This window comes from Ixodes scapularis, unplaced genomic scaffold (genome assembly GCF_016920785.2).
Source record: "Ixodes scapularis isolate PalLabHiFi unplaced genomic scaffold, ASM1692078v2 PGA_scaffold6__148_contigs__length_123643588, whole genome shotgun sequence".
In the NCBI taxonomy this organism is placed as follows: domain Eukaryota; kingdom Metazoa; phylum Arthropoda; class Arachnida; order Ixodida; family Ixodidae; genus Ixodes; species Ixodes scapularis.
The window spans coordinates 110753163-110780043 of record NW_024609881.1 but is presented as its reverse complement, the minus strand read 5'-3'; the positions used below and the strand labels follow the sequence as shown (position 1 = coordinate 110780043).

Here is a 26881-nt window from a genome sequence, read left to right as displayed (position 1 = left end):
CGCACCCCAGGCGCCTTCCAGACTGTCTTCACTCGCAAATCTTGTCGTCGCCTGGTCGACCATGGGTTAGAACTCCCACGAAGCTGAAGTATACGAGGGCAGTGAAAGCTGCAAACATGAATCGCTTCTGGAAGTGTTTCTCCTAAGGTCCAGATGTTCTTGCGCTTGTGCCCCTCCTCGCTTCAGTAGCAGACAAAAATCGGCGAGGTGTTCTGTGCTCCGTTCACCACGAGGTTGACAATGCCGTGGAAGCTATACGCCCTCGTTGGACCAGTCATGCGCCTATCCGCTAGACTTCATCCCCGTCATCATGCTCCCGCCTATGCACACGCGCAAGGAGAGAGGGGTCAGGTAGTGAAAGGGAGGCGGTGGACTGGACCGGCGAGCGCGACCTACCGCGCCCAAGGATGGTTTACACATTGGCGTTCGACGTATCCAGTGTGTTATGACCTCTGGCAACCGCTGACGCACTGGCGTCACCTATCGGGTAGTTATGGAACATCTCTAGCCTGCGTGCGTGCGTGCGTGCGTGTGTGCGTGTGTATGTATGTATGTATGTATGTATGTATGCTTAGGGCTAAAGGCTGGTTCACTCAGCACCATTTTCTTGCGCTGCGTACCCTTGCGTCGAGATACGACCGGATGTGCCGGCGGTGTGACCGGGGTGTACGCTCGAGAGGTCAGTGACTGCCGGCACCGCGCTGTTGGGCTGGAGCGCGCCCATACCTAATCAAGCTGTTTTTTAACAGCTTTTTGTATGGGCTTTCCCACCAGAGTTTCTGGAAATAAACTTGATTTGACTTGCGGTCGTGTCTCAGCTTCGTAGCGCAAGAAAACGGTGCTGCGTTAACCAGCCTCAAGACTTGAAATAACTCTGGCCATGTTATGAGCGGCTATTCCTCATAAATTGTGCGGAAATTTGCCCTCGCAAATATGGCGAGGGCTACCGGCCCGAAAGATGGCGCCAGTTTGCCAGCGATTTGCCAGCCAGGAACCCTGATTCTATTCACTAATAAAAGGTTCACTGATTGACTGACTGACTGAAATCACGACACGCACGGTACACTCGGAACAGTCGAGCATAAATGTGTGAAACAGCCTTTACGGGTAGACGGAGTTCAGAGGACGAGGTGCTCTTGCTCAGGGCCCTCCCGTGGCGACGGCGCGTACCAGGGGCGACATAACGCCACCGGAGCACCTGCCCAAGAAGTCGTCGAGGTCGAGGCCGTACACGACGACGGGCACAGAGCCCATGCCGTCGGCGTAGCTGTTGCGCATGCGCGCCTTCAGTTCCCGCGGTCCGGCGAAGGCCACCTGGTACTCTTTGCCGTGCTCGACGAAGGTCCCCAGGCGACACTCGACGCCCACGGGTGCCTCGACATCCGGGTACTGGGCGCACACCCGTCTGTACGTGGTGCGACCGGGGTGTCCGCTTGTGAGGTCAGTGACCGCCGGTACCGCGCTGTTGGGCTCAAACTTGTCCACGCCGACCTGCGAGACAGAAGCCCAGGCCAGGGAGGGCCATCAGGTTATGAAGCCGGCCTCAAACTTGCTGGGCGACGCCCAGCAGGTTTGCCCACATCTGCCCACATCCCACACTGCCAACATCTGGTGTGGGCAAGGGCGAGATTGTTTGTAGACAGCGAGTTGGTGTACACATAACCTTCAGGTGAACGTCATCGCATCTTGCTGGGCCCAGTAGTGGTATGCACTGGCGGCCATAGCTATGTGCGCGAAGAGCGCGTGCTAACGGCGAGCTTCAACAGTTCTTTAGAATCGTGAATTTCACACTATCAGGATTGCCGGTCTTAGCAGCCTGTTAATGTGAGCCCGTTCCGAGCCTGCGCCCTAAACAACACAAATACCCGCATCAACACGGGTTTCGAAGCAATCTTTCCACTGTTACGCAGCTAATCGAAACTATTCACGATTTTTCGTTAGCAATAAACGACCAGAGGCAGATAGATGTTATTTGTATAGACTTCGCAAAAGCTTTTGATAAGGTTTCTCATAATAAACTACTCTTCAAACTTGGACAAATCGGTATTAGCTCTACAATATTAGAATGGATTGAGGCTTATTTGATCAATCGCAGGCAGGTGGTGCGTGTTGACGATTGTATGTCTTGTTCGTTGGAGGTGTTTTCTGGTGTCCCACAAGGATCTGTGTTGGGACCCTTATTATTTTTGTTGTACATCAACGATATTGCTAGCATTGTACAGCCAGACGTAGAAATGAAGCTTTTTGCCGACGATTGTTTACTTTATTCGGTAGTCACAAATGTGAATGAGCAAATTAAAATCAATCGTAGCCTTCAGGCTTTGAACATGTGGTGTGAAAAGTAGGACAAGGGAATTATCTATACTAAATCCACATTTACTCATATAACTAAAAAAAAGAGTGCACTTTGTTTTAGGTATAACATTGGAAATAACTTCTTGAACAATGTAAATAGTTTTAAATATTTAGGAGTGACCATAACCCATGATCTAAACTGGCGAAAACATGTGGAAAACGTGTGCTCTAAGGCTTCAAAGAAATTGTACTTCTTAAGGAAAAAATTGCACAACGCAACAAAGAACGTTAAGTTAATTGCCTACAAAACATTCGTGAGGTCAGTTCTAGAATATGCATCGGCTGTCTGGAGTCCACATCAGAAAGTCTTGAAGTCCAAATTAGAGAGAATTCAAAGATTAGCTGTCCGCTTTGTTTGTGCTAAATATAAATGGACAGATTCGGTTACATCAATGTTAGACTCATGCGACTTAGAGCTACTGGAGACAAGGAGACAAAAACATCGACTGATATTCTTTTTTCAACTCATCCATGGACAAATTAAGATTAATAAGGACAGCTATGTAAAACTACCATGTAAACGAAGTGACCGATTAAATCACAACCTAGCCATTGAGCCGTTCAATGCCCGTGTTGATGTTTTTCGATACTCATTTTTTCCTGATGTGATTGAATCCTGGAATACATTGCCTAGTTATATTGTTAACAGGGAAAATGTTCGTGAATTTGAGAGCCTACTTGACGTGTACTATTGTTGTGAAAGATGTTAGGTAATGTGTTTTGTTGTTTTTCCCTCTCTGTAATGACCCTGGCAAGGGTTAACAGTATTTATAAATAAATAAATAAATAAAATATGGGGTACAGTGAATCCCCCGTATAAACCCTTTTCAAAAAAGGGCGCGCCATCTAGTTTATGCTACTTCAATTATCCGAGTGCACCATTGTTTGGGCACGTCCTCTTTAGCGGTCAGAGTGAGCACGGCTCACCTCGTTTCTAAAACGATTACTGAGTGAGCAATCGGCCAGGACTCTCAAATAAAGGCGACCGCCAACGTCGGTTGGTGATTTTTTAAAGGGGTACGGAAACCAAATTCTAGAGCCCGTCTCTTTGCTTGAACATAAAGAGGGTTAAAATAGGACTTCACCAATACCAATATTCCGTAGGATAACGCGAGAAAACGAATTTTAAACTGAATAAAACAATAACCAAAAACCACCACGTGGATGTCTGTGAAGCTTCGATGGAATGTCGTGACGACAACATGCCCGTAAGAGCAGCGCCACAACGGGAAGTACGGTCACTCCTAGGCATTACTTAGGCCTGAACGTAGTACCGAGGCACTTTGGTGAAGAAAGCAACAGCAGAGTTGGCCACCGTTCGTTTTAGTATCGGGTGGTCTTTCCGGCAACACTTCTTTGGGCTGGTTTGGAGATTGTGTACGTGCGATGTAATATTCACGCTACGAAATGCCTGTTTAAAACTGGCCCGCATGCCCACCTTTCCTGATTACGAGATAGCTGCCTTCGTCGACCTCAACTGATAACGAACTCGATTGCTAAGAAGTCAACACAACTACCAGCGTTGCTAAAAGGAGACGGCCCGTACGGCTCTGCAAAGCGGCGCGCATGTAAACAAATCCCTGCGGCGATCTTCGGGGATGCGGGAGAGAGCCAACGTCCAGGAAGATACGTTTGGAGTAAAAGAGTGTCAGCGTCCTTGGTAGCTGCTTCGGGAACGGTCTTTTACAACCGATTTTATGAACCGCTGAGCCTCTAGACAATCGCAACTCGATGCTGACGAGACGCTCGGCAGAGAAAGATTGGACCGGCATTGAGTCGCTCCCAAGAACTGCTCTAACTCGACATGTGTTGGCGTATCATGTCGAAATAAAATGGACATCTAAACAAAAGTGTACGTACCCATGTTGCGAAGGCAATTCATATGGCGTTTATTTGAGCTCTATAACACACACACAAAAAAGGAGATAGAATTTATAGGAGTGTCTCCTTTTTCGACCAAACGTTGGTCACCGCTGCATCTGAAAACAAGCTAGGGACGACGGGGGGAAAGACTGACCTTCTTACCCCAAATTAGAGGTCAAAGATCAAACTATTCATACGAGGAGGGTCCACAAAGGTCGCGTGGGCCTATTCCATTCATCAAGCCAGCCGGTCGTGTGCAGATGGTCTTGCCCCGGATCGTCGAAGTGTTTTGCTAAGCCTAGCGTCTTCGGTGGTCGCTTGGTCGGTGGGTCCTTGTCGTTGCTTTTTCAGGTATCCGTGGTTCTTGCGTTTGTCTCCGCCGCGGCATTCAGTTTCAATTACTTTTTTTTCTTCTTTTCTCTCGTTGGGACGCGCACAGAGAGCACATGGAAATGCATGTTGGTCGTCGCGACGACGTAAGCGTGCGATGTGGCTGGCGATGTAAATTTGATCACAAAAAGTGCGTAAAGCTTTGTAGCTGTCGTAGGCGTGGTCGTAGGATCTCATCGTAGCGTGCGAAAAAACTTGCGATAATTTCGCTTCGTGAATACGGTACTTTTCTTAGGTTTTGCTGTAAGATCGTTTTGTGAATAAGCTCTGTTACCTGTTGCGGACGATGAAGACAAGACAGATGGGTCGTACCAATACGACTCTAGGCAGAATCGCTTCTCGGCCATCATGGCCTGGTGATGTAGCGGCGTGGCGGCATCTTCGTCCTTATTAATGTCATCTACCCACCGCTCTCGTCGCGTTGGTAGGCGACCATTCCCTTGAAGCCGCGCCGCCGGCTCCGCAATATGCTACTACAGCCCTCGGGTACTTCGACTATGCGAGATTGTAACACGCTGACGCCACCAAGTGGCAAGACTCATAACTACGGTACGCTTGGCCCTCCGAGACATGATGACGTCAAGACCGCGCCGGATCTCCCAACATGCATCGCGCTCTTCGACGGCTGATTTTGAAGCGCTCGCCGAAATCCAGGCATTTAGAACGAAAAATACAGCCATCCGCTTGAAATATGACCATGTGATTATCAATTACAGGTTTATCTGATTCCATTTGACTTATCTCTAGGTGTTTCCTGTATATCTTAAGTTTCGATTCAGTATCCCTTTAAGGGTTTATTTAAACTTGCTCTTGCCGAGAAAATTTAATTCAATGGTACTAAACAACACAAGAACCACGGCCTGAAAACATCGACTTTTTCTTCCATAAAACGTCATCGCATGTCGGATGGCGCCAACTTTATTTAGCAATTGGACCCGAGCCCGATGGCGAGCGTCTTTCGACGCGTTCATTGGTCACGAAGCTCAGCCGAAAGCTGACGCGGCACTCGTCTCCAATCTGTGCCTTCGCTCCATCTCGCTGTGATGACGTCGAAGTCCTAGTGCAGAGGCTTTCATCATTCTGTACTCCTAATCGCATCAAGAAACGTAGTAAAAAAAAGTTTGGCTTCTCGCGAAATGGTACAAATTTCCCCTTTTACGTGTTTAATTAAGATATATGCAAGTACATCTATAGATTAGCTTTCTGTTAATTTTATCAAAACGTACACGCCTGAAACGCCAAAGTCACCGTATATTTCTTCGACAACCAAATCACCACTTCGTGCAGCGCGTAAACAATGCTAAAAAAACAACTTTTTTTTCTGATGTGAGGTCAAGCATAGGTGGTATTAATTGCCAAGCAAGCAAGGCTATCACAATGGCCGCCGACGTGGCGTCAAGGCATCGATGGATGGCTGAGTGAAGGGTAATGGTTGTACTTTTTATAATGGTCGGTAGCTTGCGCCACCTAGTCTACCATCCATGGTGCAGTGTTGCCAGCTTAGCGGGGAGAACTTGTCGTTTTGCTGTTGGCGAGATTTCGTAGCGGCTTTCGAGTCGTGTTGGCGTGTTTTCTCGCGGTCTAAAACGTCCTCCAGTTCACATTTATCAACCGTAAATGGCTTAATTTCTATGATACGTTAGGGTCATGGGGCCGCCATTTTAGCTTACTGGGTGATTCCACGAGAGCTCGAAACAGCAAGTCCACTCAACATTTTCATTTTTTCTTTATATATGTGATGTGCACAGAAATGAATCGCACGAAACGGAACTTTTTTTTTATGGAAACGGCGTTTTAACTACTAGAAAAAAAAAATGTTTCAAGATTCCGCGACGGCCCCGACTTTGCGGTCTGTGAAAGGCAGGCGAAGAGTGGTACGCCAAAGATGTTTCCTGCTTAATGTAACATACCAAAGTTTAAGTCAACTGCATGAAAATATTGTGCCTTTATGAGTGAAAAAAAATATATAAAAAATTCCTAACTTTTGACCAGGTGCAACAAACAAATTAACTTTGACGCCTTCTACCTCGATCTGTATGGCAATAACGAGTTCGAAAGCTACACATCATATAGGCCATGGCATCTAAATTATTCGTGAAAATTTTGAGCTTCTGATAAAAATATAAACACAACAAAAATTATTTTGAAAAAAACACATTTTTAAGAAAATACCCTTATTGAAAAAAGAAAATAAAAGAACCCGGTCTCGATTTTATTAAAACTCTGGGGTACAACTCTTCTTAGGCCAGGCAGAAAGAAAGTGCAAAAACATGTTGCATCACTTGCTTTGTACAAAAATTGTAACCGGTCAAAGTGGCAATTGCAAAGCGTCTTGACACCGGCTTTTTTTTTTTTGTTTGTTTTTGTTTCTCCCCGCTGATAACTTTTGGTTTTTCTTCTAAAAAAATTCAACTTTTTTTGTCAGAAATAAGAAATTTATGTCTTGTTGCTTGCCGCCAGAGAAGATATCTTTCCAAATTTTCTTTTGCTTGTGGCTGTCTACGGGCACTCATGAAAGTTTACGATGGATGATTCCACGAGAGATCGAACCTGCATGTCCACCACGGTGTAAGATAATACTCTTCAGGTGAGGACAGCGCGCTCCCCGCGACGTGCCCTATAAAGTTCGCTCCTCACTATCTCTCACTATGGTTTCAAGCGGCGCCGGCAGGTGACTCGTCGACCCGTGGGCACGTACAAGACGGCTTGTGCCGCCTCATGCTCCACACGCGCAGAGCTCCAGCGAGGTTGTCGCAAGTGCAGAAAGACCACGGACGGTGTACCGGGTGTCATGGCAATGAGAATTTTTTTCGCTCTCACACGGTTTCGCCGTTTGGCCGCCGGCGACACTGTGAGCCGCGGGCACGGTGGCCGCGGAATAATGCATCCTTTCGGAAGCCCGTCGAACGAACGCTATCTGAATCCTCGCGCCGCGCATTCAGCCCCGCCGTGTCCTCACCTTGAGAGTGTATCTTCCACCGTGATGTCCACTTGACATTTTTTTTTTTTATATGCGATGTACACAGAAATGAATCACACAAAACTCAAATCTGTTTACCGAAAAAGCGTTTTCACTTCGAGAAAAAAAAAAAAGCTTTATGATTGCGCGACGGCCCTGCTTCCACCATGGACTGTAATAGTTGCCAACTTTGCGGTCCTGTGGACGGCAGGTTAAAAATGGGGCGACAAAAATGCTTTGGTTTCTTACAATGCATCAAAGTTTAAATCAACGGCATACAATTATTATGTTTTCTATAAAATAAAACTAATATATACAAAATGCATAACTTATACTAGGCGAAAGAAATACACTAAATTTGTGGCCCACTACCCCAAAATGTATGACGTTAACGAATTTCAAAAATATACACAATACAGGCCAGGGTATCCAAAATATACTTACAAAATAGGATTTTTCGGTGAAAATATAAACATTAAAAAAATCTTTATCAAACAACACATTTAAAGAAAATACCCATAGTCAAAGAAAAGAAAAAAAGAACCCGGTTCCCAGTTTATTAAAACTTTGTGGTAACTCTCCTTAGGTCAGGCAAAAAAGCGTACAAAACATTGGACCACTTGCTTAGTACAAAAGTTCTAACCGGTCAAAGTGGCGGTTGCGAAGCGTCTTGACACTGGCGATTTCGTTTCTCCCCGCCGCTGGCCTGTCTCTCTTTGCACTTTATGAAAAAGTTCACTTCTTTTACCGCTCTATACAAGAAGTTCAGTCAGGTAGTATGCATTTGCACGAAACACCACAGCAGTTAGCGATGCTTCTGTCGCTCAGAACGGGCACACATAAAATTGAATTGTTGTTGGCCTTCCTCGCTGCCTTACGAGTTCGAGCCAATGTCAAGATGGCACATTCGCTATAATCAGATATAAAAAGGTTTAATTCCAATGAGCTCGGTTGCAGCAGTTCCCACTACCAAGAGAACATGACCGCACTTCTCATCTTGTGTGCAGATCCACACATGCCACGATTGTATGCCTGGCACACGTGGTAAACATTTCCAGTCGTCCGTCTTCTGTCTACGAAACTGCTCGACGGCTGCAACAGGCGCATGAACCGATGACACGTTCTTCAGCGTATCTGTCAGCTCGGCAATCACTTCAGGTACGGACTGGATGAGGTCCGTGTTTCCTGACCTCAAGTTGTGCAGAAAAGCGTGATGCTTGATGACCCCACCCACACCGTCACAAGCGTTCTTCCCATGCGCTCTGGCAGTGAACAGCCATTTGGCGGATGTATAGTTGGCACGGCACAGCTCATACAACTGAAACCTATTCTTGAAATGGCTCGCTGCACCATCGCTAACGTAGGTTACGTGCGTGTAGACGGGCGATGTTTCCTTCAAGAGCTCGTGCACCTTTCCTATGGCACACGCACGTAGCCAGGATTTTGTTTCGGGGGGGAGGGGGAGCTCGCCCATGACAAAATGCTGTATGAGGGGGAGGGGGGAGAGGAAGTCCCAGCAAAATGAAAGATTTCGAGGGGGGCGGCCCCCCCCCCCCCCCCCTTGGCTACGTGCCTGCTAGGCATATCAGGCGTGGGATGTATCATGATGCAAGTCATCGCTAATAACGGCAAAGCTCTTAGTTGACTTTCTTCTCGTGACGCCGCAGGTAAAGATAGAAACTTGCTTTTTGTGCCAATGGTAGGACTGTGTTTCATTCGTGAGGAGAACTGTCCATTTATCTGCAAAATCAAAATGCAGAAAAGTGCTCTCTTTCTGTTCACGTTCCTTCGACTCATGGACAGCCGCGGCTTGAGTGAGACGCACATAATCATGAAAAATCCATCTGGTCACCGATATGCCAAGCTCTTTCACAAAGCTGGTTGGGGACACTGTCTTTCTGAATAGGTCGCCGCGTTCCCACAAAGCAAATGTGACCTCATCTTCGTCGGTCACTCCCAAACTATCCACGGTAAGGCCAGTCACCCATTGGGCAGCGCTCACGATGGTCCAAGAAACATTTTGTGGACGACGAGCTGCAAAGGCAAAGCGCTTTCAAGCTTTCTATTGGTTTCTCGCTACCCGTTGTGTTTTCGAGTGCGGAAACACACGGCATTGGCGCAATAGGTGCAGACGCAGACGTTTTGCTGAGGGGCGTGCAGTACCCATATTGGGCGCAAAGTGTAGAACTTTGACAGACCAACTGAACTGCGAGGGTGAGCTTCGTGGAATATTTGAAATGTTTCCCGTACTGAGCGTGTCATAAATCTCTTCGTGACATACTGTCTTTTGCCGTCGATGACAACAGAACAGGAATGCTCGCGTCAAAACCCGAACAAAAAAGACGTACCGTCTTTTTTGTTTGGGCTCTGCCGCGAGCATCCCAGTTCATCTTTTGTGAAGTAGTCTAGTGCAACATGCACATCTTATGGGCTCAATCTTGACCTCGTGTAGGGATCCGAAACTGACCACACTCCGCTCTTCTCGCGCCAGCTTTGAGACTTCCCTAGCATGTATTTTGTGACAGCTGGAACTTCCTCCTGTAGTCGTTTTTTAGGTAGTTCAAGTGGAAGTAAGATTAAGAGACGAAGACGCTCTTGGTAGGATGTTGAAGCCTCATAAGCTTGTTTACAATTCTTTAGCCAACCAGTGCCTACGCCACATCCCTCCTCTGCCTGTGCAGAGGTACTGGTGCTTCCATATGGTGATACTTAAACTTGAGCGTATTTTTCCAGCATTTCCTCTTCAATCTCTGCCTGTTTTCTCTCTCTATAAGATTTTTTGAGCCGTTTCCGAATAGAAGATGCTGGCTTCAACGGAGAAACTTTGGAAAATTTGACGTACCTGGTGAGGTCACTGACTGTTTATTCTTCCTGAAGAAATGTCTCGTCGGTTTCTTCAGGTGTGTCGGCAGATGAGGATATTAGCTCCTCTTCCTGACGAAGTGTCTCGTTCGTTTCTTCAGGAGTGTGCCGGCAGATGAAGATAGGAGCGCATTCAGGCGCCGAAAGCAGTGGTGGCAAACCTGGTCTGTATCCTTCAGATTACAGCATCCTGGCAGCAGGTTCCGCAGTGACTCAACATTTAGGAGCTTGACACTGCGAAAATTTCTCTTGGAATGAATCTTCTTCTTGTGAACGCTGAGGTAATCGGCGCAAGAAACTCTGAGTGAGCTATGAGCTGCGTACATGTCGTGCACAACGGCGACGTCTGTCGCTTCTCCCGTTGCTTCGTCTGCGCCGCCAAACCGACTGAAACCCGAAGGTTTCGCAATGCTGTTGCGACCGAGGAGTTCCCCCACTGACGACCACCGGGGGGGGAGGGGGGGGCCCCCCCTCCCCCCCGGTGGTCGCCTCCTGCCCCCTCTCCCCCTCATACAACATTTTATCATGGGCGGGCCCCCCCCCCCCGAAATCTTCCTTTTTGCTGGGGCCTCCTTCCCCCTCTCCCCCTCATACAACATTTTGTCATGGCCCGACCCCCCCCCCGAAATCTTCCATTTTGCTGGGGCCTCCTCTCCCCCCCATACAACATTTTGTCATGGGCGGCCCCCCCTGAAATCTTACATTTTGCTGCGGCCTCCTTCCCCCTCTCCCCCTCATACAACATTTTGTCATGGGCGGCCCCCCCCTTCCGAAATCTTCCATTTTGCTGGGGCCTCCTCTCCCCTCTCCCCCTCATACAACATTTGTCATGGGCGGGCCCCCCCCCCGAAATCTTCCTTTTTGCTGGGGCCTCCTTTTCCCTCTCCCCCTCATACAACATTTTGTCATGGGTGCCCCCCCCCCCGAAATCTTCATTTTTCTGGGGCCTCCTCTCCCCTCTCCTCTTCATACAACATTTTGTGATGACCCGGGCCCCCCAAAAATCTTCCTTTTTGCTGGGGCCTCCTTCCCCCTCTTCCCCTCATACAACATTTTGTCATGGGCGGCACCCCCACGAAAATCTTCCATTTTGCTGGGGCCTCCTCTCCCCTCTCCCCCTCATACAACATTTTGTCATGGGCTGGCCCTCCCCCCGAAATCTTCCTTTTTGCTGGGGCCTCCTTCCCCCTCTCCCCCTCATACAACATTTTGTCATGGCCCGGGCCCCCCCCCCCCGAAATCTTCCATTTTGCTGGGGCCTCCTTCCCCCTCTCCCCCTCATACAACATTTTGTCATGGGCGGGCCCCCCCCCCCGAAACCTTCCTTTTTGCTGGGGCATCCTTCCCCCTCTCCCCCTCATACAACATTTTGTCATGGCCCGGGCCCCCCCGAAATCTTCCATTTTGCTGGGGCCTCCTCTCCCCCTCATACAACATTTTGTCATGGGCGGCCCCCCCTGAAATCTTCCATTTTGCTGGGGCCTCCTTCCCCCTCTCCCCCTCATACATTTTGTCATGGGCGGGCCCCCCCCGAAATCTTCCTTTTTGCTGGGCCTCCTTCCCCCTCTCCCCCTCATACAACATTTTGTCATGGCCCGGGACCCCCCCCCCCCGAAATCTTCCATTTTGCTGGGGCCTCCTCTCCCCCTCATACAACATTTTGTCATGGGCGCCCCCCCCCCGAAAATCTTCCATTTTCCTGGGGCCTCCTTCCCCCTCTCCCCCTCATACAACATTTTGTCATGGGCGGCCCCCCCGAAAATCTTCCATTTTGCTGGGGCCTCCTCTCCCCTCTCCCCCTCATACAACATTTTGTCATGGGCGGGAGCCCCCCCGAAATCTTCCATTTTGCTGGGGCCTCCTCTCCCCTGTCCCCCTCATACAACATTTCGTCATGGGTGGGCCCGCCCCCCCCCCCCGAAATCTTTCATTTTGTTGGGGCCTCCTCTCCCCCTCATACAACATTTTGTCATGGGCGGCCCCCCCTGAAATCTTCCATTTTGCTGGGGCCTCCTCTCCCCTCTGCCCCTCATACAACATTTTGTCATGGGCGGCCCGCCCCCCGAAATCTTCCATTTTGAAGGGCCTCCTCTCCCCCTCATACAACATTTTGTCATGGGCGGCCCCCCCTGAAATCTTCCATTTTGCTGGGGCCTCCTCTCCCCTCTGCCCCTCATACAACATTTTGTCATGGGCGCCCCACCCCCGAAAATCTTCCATTTTGCTGGGGCCTCCTCTCCTCTCTCCCCCTCATACAACATCTTGTCATGGGCGGGCCCCCCCGAAATCTTCCTTTTTGCTGGGGCCTCCTTCCCCCTCTCCCCCTCATACAACATTTTGTCATGGCCCGGGCCCCCCCGAAATCTACCATTTTGCTGGGGCCTCCTCTCCCCCTCATACAACATTTTGTCGTGGGCGGCCCCCCCTGAAATCTTCCATTTGCTGGGGCCTCCTTCCCCCTCTCCCCCTCATACAACATTTTGTCATGGGCGGGCCCACCCCCCCGAAATCTTCCTTTTTGCTGGGGCCTCCTTCCCCCTCTCCCCCTCAAACAACATTTTGTCATAGCCCGGGCCCCCCCCGAAATCTTCCATTTTGCTGGGGCCTCCTCTCCCCCTCATACAATATTTTGTCATGGGCGGCCCCCCCTGAAATCTTCCATTTTGCCGTGGCCTCCTTCCCCCTCATACAACATTTTGTCGTGGGTGGCCCCCCTGAAATCTTCCATTTGCTGGGGCCTCCTTCCCCCTCTCCCCCTCATACAACATTTTGCCATGGGCGGCCCCCCCCCTGAAATCTTCCATTTTGCTGGGGCCTCCTTCCCCCTCTCCCCCTCATACAACATTTTGTCATGGACGGGCCGCACCCCGAAATCTTCCTTTTTGCTGGGGCCTCCTTCCCCCTCATACAACATTTTGTCATGGCCCGGGCCCCCCCCCCGAAATCTTCCATTTTGCTGGGGCCTCCTCTCCCCCTCATACAACATTTTGTCATGGGCGGACCCCCCACGAAATCTTCCATTTTGCTGGGGCCTCCTCTCCCCTCTCCCCCTCATACAACATTTTGTCATGGGCGGGCCCGCCCCCCCCGAAAGCTTCCATTTTGCTGGGGCCTCCTCTCCCCCTCATACAACATTTTGACATGAGCGGCCCCCCCTGAAATCTTCCATTTTGCTGGGCCTCCTCTCCCCTCTCCCTCTCGTACAACATTTTGTCATGGGCGGCCCCCCGGAATCTTCCATTTTGCTGGGGCCTCCTCTCCCCTCTCCCCCTCATACAACATTTTGTCATGGCCGGGCCCCCCCCCCCCCGAAATCTTCCATTTTGCTGGGGCCTCCTCTACCCTCATGCAACATTTTGTCATGGGCGGCCCCCCCCCGAAAATCTTCCATTTTGCTGGGGCCTCCTTCCCCCTCTCCCCCTCATACAACAATTTGTCATGGGCGGCCCCCCCGAAAATCTTCCATTTTGCTGGGGCCTCCTCTCCCCTCTCCCCCTCATCCATCATTCTGTCATGGGCGGCCCCGCCCCCGAAATCTTCCATTTTGCTGGGGCCTCCTCCCCCCTCATGCCAACATTTTGTCATGGGCGGCCTCCCCTGAAATCTTCCATTTTACTGGGGCCTCCTCTCCCCCTCATACAACATTTTGTCATGGGCGGCCCCCCCCGGAATCTTCCATTTTGCCGGGGCCTTCTCTCCCCTCTCCCCCTCATACAACATTTTGTCATGGTCGGCCCCCCCCCGAAATCGTCCATTTTGCTGGGGCCTCCTCTCCCCTCTCCCCCTCATACAACATTTTGTCATGGGCGGGCCCCCCCAAATCTTCTATTTTGCTGGGGCCTCCTTCCCCCTCATACGACATTTTGTCATGGGCCGCCCCCCCCCCCCCCCGAAATCTTCCATTTTGCTGGGGCCTCCTTTCCCCTCTCCCCCTCATACAACATTTTGTCATGGGCGCCCCCCCCCGAAATCTTCCATTTTGCTGGGGCCTCCTCTCCCCTCTCCCCTCATACAACATTCTGTCATGGGCGGGCCCCCCCCGAAACCTTCCATTTTGCTGGGGCCTCCTCTCCCCCTCATACAACATTTTGTCATGGGCGGGCCCCCCAAATCTTCTATTTTGCTGGGGCCTCCTCTCCCCCTCATACAACGTTTTGTCATGGGCCGGCCCCCCCCCCCCCCGAAATCTTCCATTTTGCTGGGGCCTCCTTTCCCCTCTCCCCCTCATACAACATTTCGTCATGGGCGCCCCCCCCCCCGAAATCTTCCATTTTGCTGGGGCCTCCTCTCCCCTCTCCCCCTCATACAACATTCTGTCATGGGCGGCCCCCCCCCCCCCCGAAACCTTCCATTTTGCTGGGGCCTCCTCTCCCCTCTCCCCCTCATACAACATTTTGTCATGGCCGGGCCCCCCCGAAATCTTCCATTTTGCTGGGGCCTCCTCTCCCCTCTCCCCCTCATACATTTCGTCATGGGCGCCCCCCCCCCGAAATCTTCCATTTTGCTGGGGCCTCCTCTCCCCCTCATACAAAATTTTGTCATGACCCCCCCCCCCCCCCGAAACAAAATTCTTGCTACGTGCCTGGTGCACATCACATATAAAAAAAATAGAAAAAATAAAAATGTTGAGTGGACTTGCTGGTTCGAACTCTCGTGGAATCACCCTACTCTTAATACATTTGTTTTCAGTGGGAATGACGCTCGCGACGCCACTGAGATATTAAAGCGCAAACATTGCAAGCCATGGTGTTAACACAGTCATTATTAACCTGCCCCTTAACTTAAGCGTTTTTTTTTTAGCAATATTGGGGCGAGGTTTTAATTTTTGAGTTGACAACACTGGTGTGGTGAGCCAGAAAAGGAGGTGAGGCGGTGGGTTGCTTCTCTCAGCTGCCGAGAGCGGTACCACTCTTCGTGGCTCATTGTGTGTCACTACCATCGTCTGTAAGTTGGCAGCAGCGTCACAATCACAATTACCGGTTAATTCTTTGGGAGTTCGGTGCTAAATGAAACTGACCATGCATGAACTATTAAATACCTATAAAGGGCCATGGACGCTCCCATTTGCGGGGGAAAAATAGGCCCTTATTAAAAGTCTGCGCCATCGCCATTGCTTGATAACATACTCTGAGCATGTATTAGACACGAGGGCTGCGTCGCCGAAGTTTCGGATCAAATTACGCTCTTCGTGCCCAAGTAATGACGACCATTAGTGTTACTTCATGGACCTTTGAAAATTGTCTGTATACCTAGGTAACAAAATGCTCAATTCGGCAATTTCCTTTGGTCAACTTCTTAGCCCTGAAGTTCAAGGTGGCGCTGCTTACAGGGATTTGTATACACACCCCTTAACTCGCCCCGGGCTGAGTCTAGCAACCCCCGCAAAACACACAAACCTAAAATATACCAAATGTTCAGGGGAAGCCCAACCGATTTTTTGGTCCCCTTGCGTCGAACCAAACATTCGTAACGACTCCCGAGACTGACGATCCAAGACCAAACCTCTGGGGCATGAAGTAAAGTAGTCATTTGAGCTAGTTCTCCAGACTCGTGAAACACGTCAGGGAGCCGACAGTTCGTGGAGCGAGCCGATTGGAGCTTTTGCATTGTATACCAACTAGCTCAACTTCAGCCTGCCATTGAGCCGATTGGATTTCGGCGAAAGAGAAGTCTATCGTCATCATATCGCGAGGGTCCAGTCGGCTCGCTCCGTAAACTTCGGCCCCAAATTTGTGTTTGATGAATCTCGGATTTCTTCTCGCGTATACAGATGATGCCCCGCGCTCTTCAGGCTCGTTCTGCGGGACTGCTCTTGCTCGCGCGATTGCCCCCTTCTAGCCTATCCCTAACGTATACGCATCGTCATGCGACACTGAACGTGTACCTGGATGGTGTAGGCCAGCTTGTTGCGGTAACTTTCAGGCACGCTTGCGCGGATGGCCATAAATGCCGCGTGCGCGTCTGCCCTGTCTCCCGTGCAGGAGAGTAAGTTGTCCTGCCGGATGGTGTGCGTCTTCACGATGACCAGCTTAAGCCTGTGAATGATGCCACTCAGGTTGTACAGGGACACCAGGGCAGGCGACGGCGGCACGCTCAGCATTAACTCCACGGTCCCGTTTAGGTTGAGGACGAGGGCCTGCAGGTTGGCCGTATCGTTGGGGTCCCCGCAGCGCCCGCCTGGATGGTCCCAGTCCAGGTGCAGGCCCTGCGGACGCGGTCGGTCGTATGCGACGGGTGCCACCACCTCGCACTGAACAACATACCGGGTGCTTCAGCGAAAACAATCAAAAATTTCGTAATAGTATGGTGGCGGAGAAAGCGAAAACTCTTTACGGGAGTGATCGCCGGCCACAGTGGACGACGGGGATTGCAGAAAACATAATGATTAGTTAAATTACTTAAAACTAACCCACCTTTTACAGAGTGAAAATAAACGCATACTTTCAGTCAGTAAATCCCTGAGCTAGAGTGCCTGCATATCTGCCTGTCTCAGGGTGATGACATCCTTGGTTGCACTGCGTGCATGAGCCAGCGCGTGACGCGTGTCAGTGTGCCAGGGCGTCACGACACGCTAGACCGACTTTGTCATGCCAAGTATTTCTCCTCGAAGAACGTCAAGACCAGATTTTGGCAGATCGAAGTCGACGAGAGGGATCAGGAGAAAACAGCTTTCACAAGCCTCGGCGGACTGTGAGTTTAAAGGAGCGATGCAACAATTTTTGTACTTTGCGCAAATACCGCTTAAAACGGATCCCTAACGTTAATGACCTATGAAACACGCGTTCGTTTTTCACCCCACGCAATAGAAGTCCCAGAAAAAATTAAAGAAAAACGAGCAGCGTTCACCCCCTCAACTCGCAGCCAGAACAAGCGGCCACGTGATCTGGAGCCGATTATATGCCGCCAGTGTTGATCATAGCCACGCGCTGGGGTTGGCCAAGCGCAGGACACGCGCAGAGTTCCAGACATTGTTATGGCTCGGTTGTTGTCGTTGTTGCAGAGATTGGACACGGGTCACAACCCGAATGCTTTTCGAGCTAGCAATTATCACGAGCCCACGTAATGCTCGGGTCCAATCTATGAACCGCATTTAAATATCGTCACTAGGGTGTACTGCTATTCCCACGTTACGTCATCAAATTTCGCAAAGGAGGGATTGAATGAAAATGATCGCTTTTGTCCTTGAAATTACACCGCAACAAAGGAGTTTCTTGGCCAGTGGCGTTGCGTGCGAGTATCCTTGAGTCCCAGGTGTGCCAGTGAGCTCGTGTCAAGTGAAAAATATTCCAATTGAATATCGTTGCATTAAGGTCGTGCCCTTACGCCTCTGACCAGCGCCATCTACGTTTCACAAGGACAAAAACACTGTTTGCAGACCTGAAATGACCGACCTGTCTCGTTTATCTCGACGACGTTGTCGTGTTCTCCACGAATTTCAATGAGCACTTACGAATACTGGAGACGGTACTCGAGGCAATTAAGTCATCAGGACTTACACTTACGACGGAGAAGTGCCGCTCCGCTTAGAAGAAATTAAAATTTTCCGGACAGATTGTGAGTGGAAGCGGCATTCATCCTGATTGCGGGAAAACTGTAAAACGGGAAATAGTCAGCCGACAAGAAGCCCGATCGCAGGTTTTTCGGCATCTGTGCTTATTATAGGCGTTTTGTTAAGGCATTTTCTCAACTTGCTGAGCCCCTATCATGCGCTTGATGTATAATGACGTCCCGTCCTCCTGGGAACAAGAGCAAATAGATGCAATCAGGGAGCTTCAACAGCACCTGCATGAAGTCTCCCCCGCGTCTTCCCCACAACGATGACAGCGCCGAAACAACAGTGCATACCGATACCAGCTCCGCAGGTCTCGGTGCCCTTCCTGTTCGACGGCAGCTGAAAGGCTTTCCAGGTGAAAACCCGCAGCGTGCGATCCTAACTTCCTTTTAAGTTCTGCAGTTTTTAGCTTTAGTCGATTGACTCACTTCCCTACAAAACGGCTTCATAATACCTTTTTCTGAAATATGGCTTGGACAGTAAATAGATCTGTTTCCCTATCTCTTTTCGCGCATGTTGTATAGAGAGAGTAGAGCGCTTGTTTGTGCTGACCTCGGAGCGAAAGTTAATTCAGAGTGGGAAAAGGTGACTTTTTGGGCCCCACTATCGAGGTCTGTGCAATTCAACGCGTGAACAGTATGTCACTGACGTGCTACTTGCAGCCAAAAAGCGCTCGTTTTCTAGCCATGCATTTTCAAGCCAAAAATAACGAAAAGGGTCCCCTTTCGCGAGGACCTAATTTTCGCGAATTTCGTTATTTTAAAAGGACTCAAAATAATTGCGGCCTCAAATAATTTACTCAATTGTCATGAATATTTAGCGTGTCCAACAGAATCTGAAAAAAATTTTCCCAGCAAATTATCTTGAAAACCGGCACTTTGGGAAATATGCAAACTGTCGTGCTCGCGAGTAGCCATTACTACAAAATGTCTTGGGGGAAGGGGGGGGGGGGAGGCGATCGCCTGCCCCCCCCTCCCCTTTGTTCCGACGCCACTGCTTGAGACCGGCATTTTTAGACGTTGGCATTCTCGGCAAGTTCATGCGTGTGAGTACATGGGTAGCAAGGCTTGGCCAATAGTAGAATATCTTTATAATTATAATGCAATTAAATGCAAAGGTGCAAGCGAGCTTGACAAGAATGACGAAAGTAATCCCTGGAGAAGGGGAACAAGAGGGACAAAGGACAAACATCAATCTCCAAACACAGGTAGGTGACTGGTGAGCGACCGAAAAAATCCGCCTGGTCCGGGTATTGAACCCGGGACCTCTCCATTACAAGTAGAGCACTGCACTTGTAATGGAGAGGTCCCGGGTTCAATACCCGCACCAGGCGGATTTTTTCGGTCGCTCACCAGTCACCTAGCTAGCTGTGTTTGGAGATTTATGTTTGTCCTTTTTCCCTCTTGTTCCCCTTCTCCAGGGATTACTTTCGTCATTAGAATATCTTGAATCCTTCTTAGGGCACGTGTAAATCCTTGACATCCCGTTGCTGCTTCGTCGTGTGCTGATTGAAGGACTTTGTCGCAGAGGGCAGACGGGGCCACGAGCAGGATATATCGCCGCGCGCGAATAGCTGAGTCAACAGCGTGGTCGACTCCCATGCCGCTGGCTGGGGTTTGATCCCCGCCAGCGCTTCTCCTCTTCCTCTCTGTTTTGTTTGCATGAATGGAATGTTCCAGATGACTCGCGAATCTTGTTTGCTCGAGCTCGGACACTTCTAGATACCCATGTGCTTACAAAAGGAGCTTTACGTGCCTGCTTGAGTCAGTCGTCCTTCCGTCGCCGTCAAAGTAGGTGCGGCCTTTGTTATTGCTTCTCGGCAGAAGTTCGCCGCATTAAACGCTCATTTTAAGTTTTATTAATCAAGTTTATGTTTTTGTTCGTGACAAAATGTGCCTTGCTAGTTGAGAAATTATTATTTACGTCGTTTCTAACAGAAAATTTGGTTAGGTCGAGCTTGTAGGCTCTCGGAACTCTGATGCTTTTTGTCGTCAAGGTAATCGATGAGGTTGTTTAGGTCTGGATCAGCTCGCTGTTGTTGAGCGAAAGTTCTAACACCGATCTCACCCAGGAAGCCATCTTCCTTGTCCGTATCCCCTGGAGGCAAGTCAACAAGTGCACACGAAAGGCAGTCGGTGTCCGAGCGCTTTCATCGTGATTTGTGCGTAACCATGAAGTCCCTGTATTCTCCGCCTCCAGTGTGCGAAGCGTCCAAAAGAGTGCTCTAAATATGTGAGCCGACATAATGCGCGATGATCACTGATTACCTTAAACAACTTGCCGCATAGGTATATGGGCAAAATATGGAAATGGCACATATAATGTAGTAGATTTTTCTGCCTTGGACAAGAAACGACCTGCGCGCCATTATTGACCGAGCGGCTAAACAAGACTCTCGCAGACATGAAGTCGATGAACGTTGAAGTACAATATCAAAAGTGGGATGCCATCTGGCCTACGTAACGTTTGCGTACATTCCAGCGGAGGAGAAGACAGGAATGACGCCATTCAGTTTCGTATACGGGAGGAAAGACACAAGTACACTAGACGCATGTTGCTGTACGTTTAAGACGACGACCTCTCAGAAGACGTGGACTGCGCTACTCCAACGCGCGGAAGGGGCACGCTAATTAGCGAAGATTCAAATCCAAGTGCAGCAACAGGACGCCCGACACTACAGCACTCGAAGAAATGACACAGAGTACAAACCAAGGTACCATGTGTGGGAGTGTGCACCGCCCGTCCGCCAACGAGGTCGTAGCGAGAAACTCTTCTGTTGCTGCTTTGGCCCGTACGAGCTCCTACGCCATCTTGAAAAATTGACCGGCAAGGTTACCTGACGAAACCCAGCCGTCACAGCGATGCTGTTTGCGACCAGAAGTGAGCAATGTCGTCCATCTCAAGCCATACCAGGTCAGATAGAATATCAAAGCAGAACGTTTAGCACATACTTTCGCGTAACCTTCTATTTGAGCATCGGGTAGATGCTTTTACAGCGGAGCTCTTAAAGGCTAGTTTCCCCAGTATTGTGCCATCAGACAAACGAATGTCGACACAAAACTCCAGACAGCTACCGCCATCTATGAGCGACGGCGAAAACCAGACAAGCGGCTTGCCGCTTCTCTGGTTGCCGCCGACGCTCATAGATGGCGGAAACTTTTTACTCGGGTTTTCACCAGAGTGGAAAAGCAGATTTTCTTTAGGCGTCGGCCTAGAAGTCGCCCTCAAGGCGCGGAAGGCGCACGCCCGACACTACTTGAGAACGACGCCTAGAGGACGACGTCCTCTAGGCTTCGTTCTTGAGTTTGTCCTAGAGGTTGTTCTTGATGTCGTCTGAGACGTCGTCCTTCAGGTCGTCCTAGAAGTAATCCTTGAGGCCCTCCTAGACGTTGTCTTCGAGGTTGTCCTGGAAGTCGTTCTTAAGGTCGTCCTAGACGCCGCTCTTAAGGTCGTCCTAGAAGTTGTCCTAGACGCCGTTCTTAAGGTCGTCCTAGACATCGTCCTCTAGGCGTCATTCTTGAGGTTGTCCATGAAGTCATCCTTGAGGTCGAGCCAGACGTTGTCCTCTAGGCATCGTCCTAGGACCTAGACGACGTAAAGGTAAAAACTTCGCCCGTGATCCATCTTCCCGTAAAGTGGAAGGGCTCTACATTTTTTTTTTTTTTTAAGAGGGAATAATGCCGCAGGATTGTTGTGGTTGCTGGAGCGTGCTGGCGAACTGTTACCCGGATTCAGGTTTTACGAGAAGCTCGCACCTCGCCCAATGAGCTCTCGCATTACGGATGTTCCTGAAAAGAGCCAGGAAAACGGCCCGCCGCTTGTGTAAGCACCTTGTTCTTAATTTTATTAAAGAACTCTTTCAGTTCTTCTAGCTTCACCGTCGGCTTTAACGCGAAAGTAATCCGCCGTCGGTGGAACCGAAAACCCCATAATGCAACGCGGGCAGCCACGTGTGACGTCACACGTGGCTGCTTCTGTCGACCCACTAAATTTCGCTAGAAAATTTTCCGCTAAATGTAGCGGAAAAATTTTCCCCAAGTTTGGCGGAATTTTTTCCTGCAAAATTCAACGAAAAAGTTTCCGCCAAATTTAACGGAACGTTTTCTGATAAATCTAGCCGGTCGATAGGGTCGTGCTGTCGCAGCCACGTGTGACGTCACGCGTCAGGTTACACGTGACGCTACCGACTAGACCACGCACACACGTTTGCACGGCTTGGGTTTGAGCGCGGGTTCAGATGAGAAGGCTTTGCGAACGCGGCCCGATAACGCTACCGCGTTCCGTTCTTAAAGGCGAAGCTTAAGCGTTCCCAAGTTTTTTCATCAGCACTTATTGTTTTGGTGCATGCAGCCGTCTTTCGTATGGACGGCCGTTGTTTGGTTTGAACTGGACTAATTTGGTGAGGCCATGGCGTGCTTCGCGCCGTGCTCTTTCGCTCCCATCGCTCTCTTGTTACGTCCACTTTCCCTCTTACAACAAAGAAAGAGTCTTTGGCACGCTTCAAACATAGGACAAATAAAGCCTTAATTCTGAATTTTACTTCGTCACTCAAAGAGGCCACCGCAGGGCAGGATTGAACACGAGTCCCAAGCAGCGCTGCACAGAGTTGGCCAGTCATCGGCCAATGGCTGGAAATGGTCCTTGGCCAAGTGGCCAGACAGTGGCCAGAAACTGGCCGGTGACTGGCCTTTATTTGGCTACTGGCCAATGACCACTGGCCATCAGCCATCGGCCAAGCATTGGCCATTGAATGGCCACTCTCTGGCCACCGGCCAAAAGACCATCGCCGGACATTGGCCATTGGTTGGCCAAAATCCGTGCTGCTTGGGGTACTACTTCAGCGTTCGGCCGTAAATCGTGTTCAATCAACGAGAACCCGAGTGCCATCCAAACGATGACGCCGCGGTCGATTCCAATCTGCGTCCAACAGTCGTCTCTTTGAGTCACGCAAGAGAATTCAGCAAGTAGGTTTTCTTATCTAGAAGGTGGTGCTTCCAGTGATGCGCAGCGGGAGAGAAGGGGATCGAGCGGCCGTGGTGGTGGCGCAACGTACGCGACAACGTAAAACGGAAGCGCAGCGACGACTCCGCACGAAACCAGCAACATCCGGGAGGAAAGATTTGGCTCTCCAAAGACAACATGCAGACCTTATGCGTCGATGGAGTGAAACTCTGGTGGCAGCATCCGAAACTGCCACCGCAGCTATAGTATTAGGGATGTTTCAAAGCATTTGCAGAAACACCCGGTATGCAAAGTGTTTACTTTATCTTGTAATTTGAAACTTAAAAACGAGAAAAAAAAAAGTGAAAGCTACAGTAATATGGTCTGCTCTGGTGAATTCTTATCTAATGACCCTTAAAAGGTGTTCACGGGACGCCTTATAGATGGACTTTGTTCGTGGTAACGTTACTGGTTACGCTCAGTTGACAAGCTTCTTCGAACGCCTGCGGGAATTTTTCGTGGCGCGTCAACTTTCTGGCGCTCGCTACGCTATCAGTCCGCAATATGGAAAGAAGCGGCGGAACAGGTAGAACATTGGATGCGCAATGCCTGCGGTGGAAACTAGGGCTGGGCGATTGATAGATTAACGTTCCGATTTTATAAAATACTGCTTTAATAGCGATTCCATTCATTAACTTGTTAATTCCTTGAACCAAAAACCTGTGAACCATAAAACAACAATATAAAAAAAAATTGGGTTGTGTGGTATGTTTATACAGCCTAGAACCTGGTCTGCCTCACAGGGGCGAGGAGTCTCCCAGCTGTAGATGAGCAATTTAGCCAGTGCAGTACAACCGCTAGCCTGGGGTCTTTAACGTGCACCACACAGTAGTGATACACGACCGCACGCCGGTACGATGCCCATCCAGATCGAAACGGGCAGGGGTGGGGCTCGAAGCCAGGATGCCTGGGTTCTGCAGCGCGAGCTTTCGCTCCACGTGCTCCGGGCTGGCGTGCGCTAGCCCACTCGGCCACCGATCCCCCAACAATATATATATATATATATATATATATATCCTTTTTTTTAATTTTATTGCCGCGTTTTTGAACTTTTTGGACAAAGACACCATCCTGTTTGTCGGCAGGAGACTCACAAACACACCGGAAGAGGTCGTCTAGCTAGGCCAGTGTAGAGAAGGCGCCCTCGAGGATAGCAGGTTGCCTGCAGGCATGGATTTCCCAAGTGGGACAAAGTCCCGCAGCTTCGGGCTTCACTAATACGCCTGAGCACCCAGATCAGTGGCATATCAATCCGGTATTTAGTACTTCTTCCCTCGCTCCTGTGGCGTCGAGGGCCGCGACTCGGAGGCGCTCAAGGTGATGATTTGTTATACATTTTTCATAATCCGTCGTTGGTCTATACCGACGTTGTCAATCCTCTCAAAGCAGCCGACTTTCAGAATGGCCAGCCGCCCGTCGTGTCGCCCTGGTGCGACGGGCCATGGTGTCGACTGGCTGGCGGAAATGCCTGGGTCCTCTTTCTATCGTTCCACATCCGACATGAGAAAGCCGAATTGCAGTGGAGGGCTTCCTCGGCTCTGAAGTAATGTCGGACGTTAGGAAAGGATGTCTCGCCTGCTTCGACGTCTCTCGAGCCGATATACAGCAAGGATAACCGCGAAGAAGCAAGAAACTCGATCACTCACAGTGATGTCAAAGAATAGCAGAAAACTCCTTCTATGAGTTCGCCGGAGGAATTATAATTTGTTAGTATATATTGCACTGTACTAAACTGCACATTTTAATCTCCAGCTGAAAATGCGCGTTGCGACCTTTATCACGAAAAAACACGAGGAAACTTTTATTCTCGCCTCTTTGACGCTCTTACGCTAGGCATTAACGCGATCGATTAATTGATTTAAGGGTGCCGATTACTAGGGATAAAGTTTTTAATCAATGCCGAGTTCTAGCAAAGTGGTTTTATTGTATTTCATATGACCTACATGAAATTTGTGCAACCGAGCGTCGTTTCAAAGCGGTCTTTCTCCGTTTACCGTGGAGGCGTTGCCGCTGGTGTCGCTAGGAACGCTATTCGACTGTACCACTCTCGTGCATGTAGCAGACAGGAACCGTCTTCGACAGAAGCTATTGCGTGGAGCCTGTCAACTGATAGATGTAAGCACTTTGGCTTAGAGCCGTGCATACAGAGAGTTTGGCCAATGGGAGGCGCGGGCAGAGCCAGGGCATGCACCAGACGCAGAAAGTTTGCTTGGCAGAAAGTGGGTTTGACAACGCTATTCGACTGTACCACTCAGGTGCAGGAAGCAAACAAGAACCGTCTTCGACCGAAGCTACTCCGTGGAGCTTGTCAACTGGTAGATGTAAGAACTTTGGCTCAGAGCCGTGTATAATGAGAGTTTGGTCAATGGGAGGCGTGGGCAGAGCCAGGGCGTTTCAGACACAGAAAGTGCTCTTTTTGGCCAACTAGAAGCCGAAAAGAATCCCCTAATGGTGGAAGCAAGAAATAGATCTCGCTGTTTTAATAAGCGCGTAAAAGTTAAACGTAGTATCCCTTTATGGGTGAAAATATGGTGCACGTGATGTTTTGATTATGATCATGCAGAAAGATGTAAAAACGAATGCGCCGCTCAACTCTATTTTGCTCGCACAGGGTATGATCGCTCGGTAGGCAGATTCCCGCCCCTCAGCGCTTGGCGTACGGATTATGTCGATCGTTCCGCTAGTCTCACTGTTTCACCATGATTTTGGATGACCGTGATTGAAATATCACGTGCACCACATTTTCAGTCACCGAGAGTTACTCCGATGCACTTATCAGCTTTGTTTCTCGCGACTACCACCAGGGTATTATTTCCGGCTTCTGGTTGGCCACATTCGAATTTGTGAAGACAACCTGGAACACGCCCAGCCCGCTTCCGGCCAATGGCACCTCCTCATTTGTCTCCTATATTTCCGAACGAATGGCCAAACTCTCTACATACACGGCTCTGCGTTGGCTCACGCACTTGCGGCTATTTACGACCGTGTGCCTCCAAACCCCTTAAAATCTCTCACAACGAGGAAAAGCCCTGGCGCCCTCTATCGGTCAGCTGGGGTACTTTTTACATCTCCGTATATTACCTATTTTGTTTGTGCATCCTTCTTTGTTTCTTGGCTGGAAAAACTTTTGACAGTGGTACAAACGACCCAATTTATCGAAATGGTACGTGGATTTGATCTCTCCAATAACGCAAGACCGATTCGTCTGGTAAAATGGCATTACTGCGTCACCGTATAGATGGCGCCAACGTGTCAGCGTGTTCAGATCTAAGTGTGTTCTCTCGTCGGTAGAGATCAAAGGAACTCGGTCCTATAAGCAAACGTAAGTGTGTGAACGGGCATTAAGGTCGACGTTGGTCTCACTTACTTTGAAAAAGCCGCCGGTAATATATTTGATGAGGTAAGCGAAACTGTTGCGACTATTCTGGCTGCTGAGTGCTTTCGAGATGTTGGCAGAGTCCGCGAGGTCGCCGCCCAGGGTAATGTAGACGGGCACCTCCTTGGAGCGGTGCTTCAGCGAATCAGAGATTCGCCGCATCTGGAATAGCTCCCCCAGGTACCCTGTGTGCAGCTCGCTTCTCTTCGGCTTCACTGTAGCTTTATCGACGACGGCGAGCGAGGAGAAAAGTAGCGTGGAGCAGTAGGACAGAGGCAAATACTTCGGGCTGTAAGGCGGTGTCTTAATGTGGTACCTGGGCGAGAAAAGAAAAATTCGCGATGTTTATTTTGTGTGGCTGGCAACAGAAAAAAAGATCAGTACAAGGGACGACGAACATTTATGAGTTGTTGCGCGATGTCTCAGGGAAGAAGCTGACCATGGCCGAGTGTGAACAACGCACCTCTCATCATATCGCAAATCGCTCGAACGGTGGTGCAGTGAAACCCGGTGTTGTACACAT

General features: G+C 49.7%; 1 protein-coding gene across 1 annotated transcript; it reads right to left on the bottom strand.

The window, feature by feature from the left end:
* Positions 1–559: 559 nt before the first annotated feature.
* Positions 560–26881, bottom strand: LOC121047767. The gene is made up of 4 exons (XM_040503299.2): positions 26850–26881; positions 26350–26674; positions 16314–16634; positions 560–1491 (listed from the first exon to the last, which is right to left on the bottom strand). The coding sequence occupies exons 1-4, from the start codon at positions 26879–26881 to the stop codon at positions 1141–1143; spliced, it is 1029 nt and encodes a 342-aa protein (XP_040359233.2). The 3' UTR covers positions 560–1140.